This window comes from Coregonus clupeaformis, chromosome 18 (genome assembly GCF_020615455.1).
Source record: "Coregonus clupeaformis isolate EN_2021a chromosome 18, ASM2061545v1, whole genome shotgun sequence".
Lineage (NCBI taxonomy): Eukaryota > Metazoa > Chordata > Actinopteri > Salmoniformes > Salmonidae > Coregonus > Coregonus clupeaformis.
The window spans coordinates 24,484,244-24,496,692 of NC_059209.1; the positions used below are offsets into that span (position 1 = coordinate 24,484,244).

Genomic DNA, 12,449 nt, shown 5'->3' on the forward strand with positions numbered 1-12,449 from the left:
CACCAACTCTTTGAATGGCCTACTCCATGAAGTTTGTACTTATGTCTAAAAAAACACTATTTTGCTCAAAACACATGTTTTACCCTTAAGTGTGTGTACATTACTGTATTTATACTGGGGATATTGTTTTTCAACAGGAAAAGCTTTTTTTTTTTATAGCTGGAGTGAGTCTTCAATCTAGTTCTGAGAAACCAGCGCTGCGCTTGCTCCTTTCCCCAACCTTAATATACCCCACATGCCCCAACTCCCCCCTTCCCCACCCTTATTATACCCCACATGCCCCAACCTCCCACCCTTACTATACCACACATGCCCCAACCTCCCACCCTTATTATACCCCACATGCCCCAACCTCCCACCCTTATTATACCCCACATGCCCCAACTCCCCCCTTCCCCACCCTTATTATACCCCACATGCCCCAACCTCCCACCCTTATTATACCCCACATGCCCCAACCCTTATTATACCCCACATGCCCCAACCTCCCACCCTTATTATACCCCACATGCCCCAACCTCCCACCCTTATTATACCCCACATGCCCCAACCCTTATTATACCCCACATGCCCCAACCTCCCACCCTTATTATACCCCACATGCACCAACCTCCCACCCTTATTATGCCCCAACTTCCCCACCCTTATTATACCCCACATGCCCCAACCTCCCACCCTTATTATACCCCACATGCACCAACCTCCCACCCTTACTATACCCCACATGCCCCAACCTCCCACCCTTATTATACCCCACATGCACCAACCTCCCACCCTTACTATACCCCAACCTCCCACCCTTACTATACCCCACATGCCCCAACCTCCCACCCTTACTATACCCCACATGCACCAACCTCCCACCCTTACTATACCCCACATGCCCCAACCTCCCACCCTTATTATACCCCACATGCACCAACCTCCCACCCTTACTATACCCCAACCTCCCACCCTTACTATACCCCACATGCCCCAACCTCCCACCATTATTATACCCCACATGCCCCAACCCTTATTATACCCCACATGCCCCAACCTCCCACCCCTTATTATACCCCACATGCACCAACCTCCCACCCTTACTATACCCCAACCTCCCACCCTTACTATACCCCACATGCCCCAACCTCCCACCCTTATTATACCCCACATGCCCCAACCCTTATTATACCCCACATGCCCCAACCTCCCACCCTTATTATACCCCACATGCCCCAACCCTTATTATACCCCACATGCCCCAACTCCCCCACCCTTATTATACCCCACATGCCCCAACCTCCCACCCTTATTATACCCCAACTCCCCCACCCTTATTATACCCCACATGCCCCAACCTCCCACCCTTATTATACCCCACATGCCCCAACCTCCCACCCTTATTATACCCCACATGCCCCAACTCCCTTCTCCCATCCTCCCCTCCTTGCCTTCTCATCCATCTTCATGTGGAGTGTTGGACAATGTGTGAAGTACCTAGTTGACATCACCCTCCATCCTGGTCTCCCCCATCACTCGTAACCCCAACCACCCCACCCCTTTCCCCCCTACCCTTTTCTAACCCCCTCCCCCATCCCCCCGTCTCCCCCTACCCTCTTCTAACCCCCTCCCCGTCTCACACCTTCCCCCCCTTAGTCAGTGTTAAATGTTGGTAAGTGAAGTACCTAGTTGACACATCCCATCGCTCCTGTCGAGCTGGGCAGCGGGGTGCATCTGTGTGGGAGGGGTGAAAGAGGGAGAGGAGGAGGGGGTAGGTGGGAGAAGCGAGAGAGAGTGGGAGAAAGAGATGGAGAGAGAGAGGAGAGAGCTGAGGGGGGGGGAGGGGGGGGAGAGATAGTGGTTAATGTGACAGCCAACATTCATTAACCGTTCATCAGTCAGGTAATTAATGAGATTGATAATCGATTGGTTTCTATCCTCTGTCTCTCCCTCTCCAGCTATAGACCTATCACACACGCACACCTTTTTGTGACATGGAAATAATATGCCCTAACAGGCTGTCCTACAGTGGCACTCTGTCCCATAGTAAACTACAGTGGTGTGTGTAGTATGTCCCATAGGCCACAGTGGTATTTGTGAGAGGCTAACACAGCTGTTTCCCCCGTGTGTGTGTGTGCATGCGCGAGCTTGAGGAGAGCCCCAGTGTTGACATCATTCCATCCGCCTGCTCCTCTGTGTGGTAACACATCACTCCCTAACTCCAACCCTGAATGCTGAAGGGTACACGTTTCAGTGTGTGTGTGTGTGTGTTGGGGGGGTTGTGTGGAGAGAGTTACTTCAGTGTTCATTCATGTCAGAGAGGAAGAGGCGAAGCGAGAGGATTTACTCTGCCCAAAATCTGTCCGCTTGAGATAAGCCCTTTTTTGTATGGAGGTCTATGGAGAGTGTAGAATTACATGAGGCTTATATTATCAAATAGAAGTTTCGTAATGTTTAGACTGTTACAAAAGTACTGATATAAGTGGATGCACGTGGCATTCTGGCAACTTTGAGAAAAACTTAGTTGTGCCTGTTGTTCACATGCGTATCTGCCCTCTCATTGACTAGAATGGTCTCACCTGATCCGCCTGCCTTTAACAACGGAAATGCATGTCCTCAATGATTGGAGCGGTCACTCGGTTATCTTGTCAATATAGATAATCTTTGTTCATGTCATCTTATAGGTGTGACAAAAGCACGTTGTGTCAATAGTTACACGTTGTGTCAAATGTGTGTGTGTGTGTGTGTGTTTACAGTCAGTTATAAGACTCCTCGGCCATTGCAGTTCTAGAGAAACAGAAGTGAAATGTACAAGAATAGGAAATCAAAACTTTACAAAAGCTCCTAGAATAACCACATCTGTTTATTGTTCACCCAGAGTGATAGTCATATGACTACATTTAATAGGAAGGAAAAATATTACCACAGCCCTGAAACAACCAAAAGACAACTTCTTTATAAACAGAAGTACATACTCTGAGGATTAGAATGTGTAGAGAGAGGGGGATAGACAGAAATAGAAAGAGACAGAAAGAGAGAGAGAGAAACAGAGGGGGAGGAGTAAGAAACTCAAACAGGAAGTACCTGTGCTAAGGTCTATTCAACGCTGGTCTGACCAATTGGAAAACATGCGTAAAGATTGTTTTGATCACGCGGACTGGGATATGTTCCAGGTAGCCTCTGAGAATAACATTGACGTATACACTAGCCGGCTACCACCCGGTTACTCATCCCTGCACCTTAGAGGCTGCTGCCCTATATACATAGACATGAAATCTCTGGTCACTTTAATAATGGAACACTAGTCACTTTAATAATGTTTACATACTGCTTTACTCATTTTATATGTATATACTGTATTCTATTCTACTAGATTTTAGTCAATGCCACTCCGACATTGCTCGTCCTAATATTTATATATTTCTTAATTCCATTCTTTTACTTTTAGATTTGTGTGTATTGTTGCGAATTGTTAGATACTACTGCACTGTTGGCGCTAGGAACATAAGCATTTTGCTACACCCGCAATAACATCTGCTAAATATGTGTAAATATGTGTATAGTGGGGAAAAAAAGTATTTAGTCGGCCACCAATTGTGCAAGTTCTCCCACTTAAAAAGATGAGAGGCCTGTAATTTTCATCATAGGTACACGTCAACTATGACAGACAAAATGAGAAAAAAAATATCCAGAAAATCACATTGTAGGATTTTTTATGAATTTATTTGCAAATTATGGTGGAAAATAAGTATTTGGTCAGTAACAAACGTTTGTCAATACTTTGTTATATACCCTTTGTTGGCAATGACACAGGTCAAACGTTTTCTGTAAGTCTTCACAAGGTTTTCACACACTGTTGCTGGTATTTTGGCCCATTCCTCCATGCAGATCTCCTCTAGAGCAGTGATGTTTTGGGGCTGTCGCTGGGCAACACTGACTTTCAACTCCCTCCAAAGATTTTCTATGGGATTGAGATCTGGAGACTGGCTAGGCCACTCCAGGACCTTGAAATGCTTCTTACAAAGCCACTCCTTCGTTGCCCGGGCGGTGTGTTTGGGATCATTGTCATGCTGAAAGACCCAGCCACGTTTCATCTTCAATGCCCTTGCTGATGGAAGGAGGTTTTCACTCAAAATCTCACGATACATGGCCCCATTCATTCTTTCCTTTACACGGATCAGTCGTCCTGGTCCCTTTGCAGAAAAACAGCCCCAAAGCATGATGTTTCCACCCCCATGCTTCACAGTAGGTATGGCGTTCTTTGGATGCAACTCAGCATTCTTTGTCCTCCAAACACGACGAGTTGAGTTTTTACCAAAAAGTTCTATTTTGGTTTCATCTGACCATATGACATTCTCCCAATCCTCTTCTGGATCATCCAAATGCACTCTAGCAAACTTCAGACGGGCCTGGACATGTACTGGCTTAAGCAGGGGGACACGTCTTGCACTGCAGGATTTGAGTCCCTGGCGGCGTAGTGTGTTACTGATGGTAGGCTTTGTTACTTTGGTCCCAGCTCTCTGCAGGTCATTCACTAGGTCCCCCCGTGTGGTTCTGGGATTTTTGCTCACCGTTCTTGTGATCATTTTGACCCCACGGGGTGAGATCCTGCGTGGAGCCCCAGATCGAGGGAGATTATCAGTGGTCTTGTATGTCTTCCATTTCCTAATAATTGCTCCCACAGTTGATTTCTTCAAACCAAGCTGCTTACCTATTGCAGATTCAGTCTTCCCAGCCTGGTGTAGGTCTACAATTTTGTTTCTGGTGTCCTTTGACAGCTCTTTGGTCTTGGCCATAGTGGAGTTTGGAGTGTGACTGTTTGAGGTTGTGGACAGGTGTCTTTTATACTGATAACAAGTTCAAACAGGTGCCATTAATACAGGTAACGAGTGGAGGACAGAGGAGCCTCTTAAAGAAGAAGTTACAGGTCTGTGAGAGCCAGAAATCTTGCTTGTTTGTAGGTGACCAAATACTTATTTTCCACCATAATTTGCAAATAAATTCATAAAAAATCCTACAATTTGATTTTCTGGATTTTTTCTCTCTCAATTTGTCTGTCATAGTTGACGCGTACCTATGATGAAAATTACAGGCCTCTCTCATCCTTTTAAGTGGGAGAACTTGCACAATTGGTGGCTGACTAAATACTTTTTCCCCCCACTGTATGTGACCAATAAAATTTGATTTGATTTTGAAGAGAGACACGTGCATCACTAACTGTAACCATACCCAGAATACCCCGGGTTGACAGTGATGGCTCCATCACCATGGTAACCTGAGCTGTGTTCCACTGTGATGTAAGATTCCACTGGAGGAGGAAAACAATCCCTGCCAACCAGATATGTGTGCGTGTGTTAGAGCTGGGCGATATGGAGAAAAATTCCTATCGCGATACATTTCCTGAATTGATGCAATAACAATAAATAGAACAATAAGTTTATAACATTAATGTGCACCACAGGTTTTTATTTATTTATTATCCTTTAAACTACTACTACTAGTTTGATTGTTGTAGCCATCAATTGTCCCATTAACAATCACCCATATTAGCAAACTTAATTCATTTCAAACTTTACATTTCTTTAGTATAGGCTTCTTATTGTAATGAACGATATCAGCAAAATGCCTGCAATAAGTGATCGGTATGGTCGGTGTCGATAATTTTCGGTTTATCGTCCCAGCTCTAGTGTGTGTGTGTGTGTATCCAAGTCCACCAGATGTTTGTCCACAGCTAAGCATGGCCAGGTCTTCGCAAGAAAGATACATCTGTACACACCGCCTGGTATCAATACTTTATTACTGAAGTTAGCCAGAGAGATTGTAGTACAGGCAGCTGATACTCTGTTTTATCATGGCAAATTCAGAGATAGATCACATTTGGTATCGAATAGCTTCAAATACTAATCAAGGGCTTAGTAATTAGGTGATTAGTTGAATCAGGTGAGCAAAAATATGCAAGGACTGGCTGGGGTTTTGTTAAGATGGATTGGAAAACTTTCTTATATGGAAAGAGAGACGGAGGGATTTCTATCCTATCAGCTGAAAGGTCTCAAAGATGTCTCTATGGGATTTAATCTGTCATGACCTCATAATCTGGTGATAATCTGGTGTCATGATAATCTACACAGTGAAAGACTGGGAAGCAGCCATGCACTCCTGAGTCCCTCAACATATATTTGATTATTATTAACTTTGGCATGAGAACTCAGGGAATGGAGAGGACTAAAATTTCATCCAGCGTCTCCACTTAAACAGGTTTAAATCTCCTTATGTCTCTCTCACACAGGCATGCAGGCACGCACACACACCCATCCCTCACATACAGACACAAATAGGTCCTGGCTAGGGCAGTCATGACATTTTGTCAGCCGGTGATTGTCAAGCAAATAACTGTCGATCTCACGGTAATTGATCGTTAATTAACATAAACACATTTAGCATCTCCTGGCTTCCACACATAGCCTACAAGCCACTGATGCTGACCATTGGAACATCTACATTTAAAAAAGTCTAATAAATCCATGTAATATAGCCTACACCTTTACAATAAATCCATTATTTATTTTAGACAGGTCTAAAGAAGCATGATATGAAGAAAATGTAGTCTATTTCAGAAGAACAGAATAGCATACTCTGAGTTGTCCTTATGTTAGATCCTGATCTGGCTATGCCAAATGGCTGTGGGCTACACTAGTTCATTTAGCAGACAAGATTTGCTTAGAATTCCGTGGCATTATTTTATATTATGAAGAATACAATTGAACAAAGCTGAATAAGTGCGCACTGCGGCTATTCTGTGTTGAGCGGTTAACAAATAAATAGGTACTCTTATAAGCTTAATTTAGAGTTATTCATGTAACTTTAGTTGTTCTACAAATGTTGGGCTATAGGTTTTGATTTTCAATACATTGTAAGGCTGCATGATGCAACTCTAATGATGATTGGAAAAAAGTCGCTTGAAAAGGCATGAGCTCTGCTTTGTTTTTTTTTGCGCAGGCTGTACACACTTCGTCAGTCTCTCATTCACAATTTGAGAAGCCTTGAATTTCCCGGTGGCTTCCCCTTTGTGTGGCCATAATGCACCCTAAAAAAATCCATGCCTTTTGCAGCCCTTCTCCCTAAATGCTGCCCGCTCTGAAGCCTCTCCATCACGTGATCGGGTCTTTCTCACAGGCTACAAGTGAAGACAAACACATCGGGGACGCAACTGCACGCGTCCTTATCCAATTCCGAGGTGCATATTGAAGATATTGGAAGAACTGTCCAGATGTACTTTTCGTCAGCCAACAAGATGAGTAGGCCTAACGAACAGCAAAAGCACTAGCCTATGTCAATCTACTATCCTCCATAGTACAAAAGTTGATCTATTCTATTCTGTGCGAGAAATTAATATTCCAAACATAGTCTGGGACAGTTGTGGGATGCGATAGATCCCAAATTAATACAATCACTAGCGTCCCAAAAACGTTTTTACGCAATGAGGTTAACGCAACAGATCAGAACGTTTAGCTTAAAATGTTGATAAACTATTAGGCTATTTCTTCACATTATAAGCACAGCAATGCGCACATGGCAGTAGGCTTTAAGCGCAAATGTTCCATTAGCGGGAAAACACCACTATCAAAAGTGACCACAAATGGGATTATGCATGTAATGCTTTTATTATAAAAAAGGTGAATTTTTATAGTGAAAATTATCTTCCCCAAACTTGAAACTCACACGCTGCTTATGTATGCCAGTTAGGCTCTACACCTCTTGTAACGCATATTAATGTTAATTGGCCACTTTAGTTGTGATACAAACCTTATTAAAATATTAGGCCTATCGGCTAGGCTACGAGGTGTGCGACTATGATTAAAAAAAGCTCGCAAAAAAAAAGGCATTGTTTCTTATACTGGGCATCATTCACAAGTGATAACATATAATTCACAAGTGATAGGCTAATATTGTCACCCATCAGACTATTCTTGATTTAATCTTGTCTTTACATATACTAAATTATATATATATATGTGAAATTTGTTTAGAATTAGAATGGACCATTATCATGCACTTGTATCGAAACAGGGGAAGCGGGAAAAAAAGACATGTCATCTATGCACTTAAATAGCGAATGGAGGACGCTTTCCCCCGTGGTTTATTTTCATGCCAGCCAGGTAGGCTATCCTTCTGTTGTAAATATAAGCAATGTGCTTAATATTAGGAAAGTTGAAAAATAAATATAGTAGGCCTAGCCTATAGAAAGCTGATCCTCCTCTTTTCAGTAGAGGCCATCACTGTTTTCTTGCGCAATTGCATAGCCTATTGAAATGTTGCGCAACATGAGCTGATGGGCTCTCATGAAGTGTTTGATTAGGCAGTTAGCAAGTTTGGTAGGCTACTAATGACCATCAGCAGCATCAGAGCTTGGAGAAGCCTAATTACCGTGACTAAACGGTCACGTGGAATTTGACTGCCTTCATGACTCGTGACCGCCGGTGTGGCGGTAATACGGTCACCGCAACAGCCCTAGTCCTGGCTGTGTTATTGTCTAGGCCAGAAATACATAATGCCGACTCCAATCTGCCCTTTTGCTTGCTTGCTTACACTGACAGACAAGACTTCACGCTTCCGTTAACCGCTACACCAGGGGTTCCCAAACTTTTTCACTCAGGTCCCCCATCCAGCATTGGGGAACATCCCGCGCCCCCCCCCCTGCGTGCACCACGTCTATTTCTATGGGTAAAGCATTGTTCATGAGACAAACTGTTCACACACCTCTTGTTGGTGGAGAGAATTTTGCAGGTTTAAAGTTTATCTCCTGCAATTCTACACATTTTGTCATGGGGCACAAATAAAATGTTGCAGTTTTAAAGCAAATTTTCTTGCAATTCCATACATTTTGCTACGTCTAATGTGTATCCATGTGATATTTGAGTGACAAAAAAATTACAACAATATCTACAGGCTAAAAAACCTAAATAAAAAAAACGGTAGCTGACATGGGCTAGTTGATCTGGACATTTCTGACAAGTTATAAATAGCTCTCTAAGATATGACTTACATGACAAGATGAACTGATGAGGCACTACCCATTGCACCTTGTGCATTCTACTATTACAACTTTCAAGAGTAAGTTTAAAGCTGGACTGAGTTCCCAAACTTTTGGCACCCCCCCTTGCTGACCCCTTGCGCACTAGCCCCACAGTTTGGGAACCACTGCCCCACACACACACTTACTTAGATTATGGAACTCCGCATCGTCTGTTGCAGACAGGGCATGTGAAGTCACCTACGAAAGGCAGAGCCTTTTATTTATAAGGGTCAAGGGTCAATAGGGCATTGGCCTAGAGAGGTCAGAGGCCACGGAACCATGCTGGGGTGTGTATGTATGTGTTGAGATGACAGCTTTGGACCTGGGTGTGTGCGATTGTGGATTTTGCTGTGGCAGGCTTCACCAGCAACAAGAGTCAGACAATAGAAGACACTGCCACTTGCTCCAGAAAAGCGTGGGCACTCTTCTCCTCCTTCTTAGGAATAATCTGTAATGCTCACTAGTTTTAGCAACAGAAACACACAGTTTGAATTAAACAAAAGTCAAGACTACAACACTTCTTGTACGTACTGCTGGTGGAGACAGATTTGTTAAAACACTCAATGCTCTTATCCTGAGATACAGAACAGAGGCAAGACGGCCAACTCTCCTTTGTTGAAAATTCTGACAAATCTACATGAAAGTGGTTGTAAAGAATAGCAGCGTGGCAGAGTGGCATTGTGACGCCACCATCCTTACAGGGGATAAGAGCTATTGACTGTAAATCACTATGGTCCTTTCCATTACAGTAGCTGGTGTTGCTGTTGTTGTTTCATTAGTTGACTCTGTGGGGGGGGATGAAAGAATGCTGACACCCCAGGAAGGTCTATTAAACTATGTTAACGCTCCACCGCCAAACACAAAGAGCTTAAATACTAATAAAACATGATTATGTTTAAACCATCTATACAGTACACCTGCAACAAAAGGGCTTAAATACTAAAGATAGACAGCGGGCAGAAAGGGTGTGTGTGTGTGTGTGTGTGTGGTGTACTGTGACAGAGCAGCTATCCATGGAATCCAAGCCAATATAGTACAGTACACACACACACACACACTAAGCCCCCCGCACTGCTCACTCCAAACACTAACAGAGTTGAGTTGACGAAACACTATAGTCACATGGTAAACATGGTTCTATCAACGTAAAGAATCCAAACATGCATTCTTGCTGCACAACAACAACTACAGGAAATAATGGGTTTTAGTTAATATGAATACCCCCTGTGTTGCAATTGTAGTTCACTGTATTTTATTCTACTGTAGGGCCCTGGGTATTACAGAGGGATACATCAAACACCAGGAGAAACAGACAGACACAGACCATTACAACAAAGAGGACTTATTGTAACTCATAAGAAGCCATTACAGCAAGTAACTACTGTACTGTAGTAAGGAAAGGTTAGGTTTGTAACACAGTAGTTAGGCTTTGTTCTCTGAATTATGTTGTGACACAACGGTCAGGCATCTAGTGGTCTTCACTCGCAGTCACTTAGTAGCCTACTCCCGACCAAAAGCCTCTGACTTCACTGGCTTGTCTTATAATCAATGTGATTTTGTTTCACTAACTCTCTGTCTGTATAGGCTATTTGGTTAGTTGGTTTCTGGCTGGAAAAATAAGTGGAGGTGGTATAGCTCATCTATTCGTTTGCTCATCTATCACTGATCAAAAACATTTAGCATGCAATAATGTAGCCTAAATCAAGAGTAGGCCCATTATTTTGCTCAATCGCGTATAGACAGCTCCAAAAGTCTGCCTACGTTGTGAAATATGAACACGAGACTCACATGCTTTTGAAAATAGGATTGCTATTATTGGGTAGGAAAGAGATTAAACGTGGATCAAAAACGCATGGGCTTGGGTTTCAAAATATAACTTTTTTTTTATATATGACAGCGGTTCTACACATTCCCATGACAAGTTGTGTGGGAAAAATATTTTGTATTTTATTCTGTTATATTCTTCTTACTATCAAATATATATATATATATATATATATATATATATATATATATATATATATATATATATATATATATATATATATATATATGCGTGTTGACTGTGATCGGGTAGGTTTGTTTTGTCTGTTTAATGAACAAAATAGCAAACTATTGACTTCATTTGGATGGCACAGCCATGGCTGCACAGACACGTAACATAGGCCTAATTAAACTCAAAATATGCTATTCTTTTGAAAATATATTTTATTAGTCTTATGTTTCTCAGGATCTGCCTAAACAAATTAATAATGGATTTCTTTTGGATGGTGTATATTCTCAATGGATTTATAAAAGTAGACACCCACCCACATCTGCACACCATTACAACCACTCATCCCCAGCATGCTGGCATGCACACGGGAGGTATAAAAACGCATATGCAGGCAAGAATGTGGTGAAAATGGGCCTGCTTGTAAGGGGGGCATATAAAGATTGGCCCAAATTTTTTTACAGGCAAAATACCGTAATTCCTATGTGAAAGCAGTAATCATAGTCTGAAGTAAATCTTCAAAGCCAGACCCACGCCTCTGCTCTCTGTGTGGGCTCCTATTACCACAGTCATGTGTAACTGCATTGACTTCTACTCTGCTGCTTTATAGAATGACCAAACTACATTAACAAAATATGTGCTGCTAACTGCATTTAAGGGCTACAGTTACTGCACTTCTGTAAAGGAATGGAGCTTAGAGCACCTGTCCTTCGACATATGTTGTTATAGGTGTATTAGAGGAAGTCAAGGAATATTTCTGATCAAAATGTCTAGTAGTTTGTGTGTGTGTGTGTGGGGGGGGTGGAGTGGCAGAAAAACAAAAGGGAGAGGGAGATAAGACAGAAGAAGCAGAGGGGTAAGAGATAGGATAGCAAATAGTTATCTCCTTAAGTCTTCCACCAACAGACAGTTTCCATACCCTCTACTCAAGTGAGAATCCTTTAAACACTATGAAACCATCCTACATAGAAATGGAGCTTCCCTAAGCCCATAGGCTGACTGCTTCCTAGGGCTGGCACAACAATTAATAATTGTGTAATAATTGTGTAATAATCAGGTAATAAACAATTATGGATTATAAACATGAAGTAAAATAAATAAATCATCATAATCTTCTTAATGGGATACTTTAGGATTTTGGCAATGAGGCCCTTTATCTACTTCCACAGAGTCAGATGAACTTGTGGATGTCTCTGTGTCCAGTATGAAGGAAGTTTCGAGAGCGAATGCTAACCATCGTCAACACAATGACTGGAAGTCTGTGGGTATCTGCTAGCAGGAAGTATCCGTTTAATGCATTAATTTTAGGAGGGGGGCAACTTTATTTTCAAGTAGGACTAGATATAGTTTACTGAATAGCAGTTTTTCATTTTTACATGAAGAAGGCAAAGTTGCTAACTA

General features: G+C 42.4%; 1 protein-coding gene across 3 annotated transcripts in view; it reads right to left on the minus strand.

Moving 5' to 3' along the window:
* The window catches only part of LOC121572980 (solute carrier family 23 member 2), a 60,106-nt gene that overhangs the window by 38,228 nt on the left and 9,429 nt on the right, over positions 1-12,449 (minus strand). The window contains exon 2 of one of the 3 annotated variants that reach the window (XM_041885020.2): positions 1,668-1,810. The exons of the other annotated variants lie outside the window; for them this stretch is intronic. Within the exon in view, the coding sequence (XP_041740954.1) occupies positions 1,668-1,716 (49 nt within the window). The 5' untranslated portion in view covers positions 1,717-1,810. The remainder of the gene's footprint in view (positions 1-1,667; positions 1,811-12,449) is intronic. 3 annotated transcript variants of the gene reach the window in all.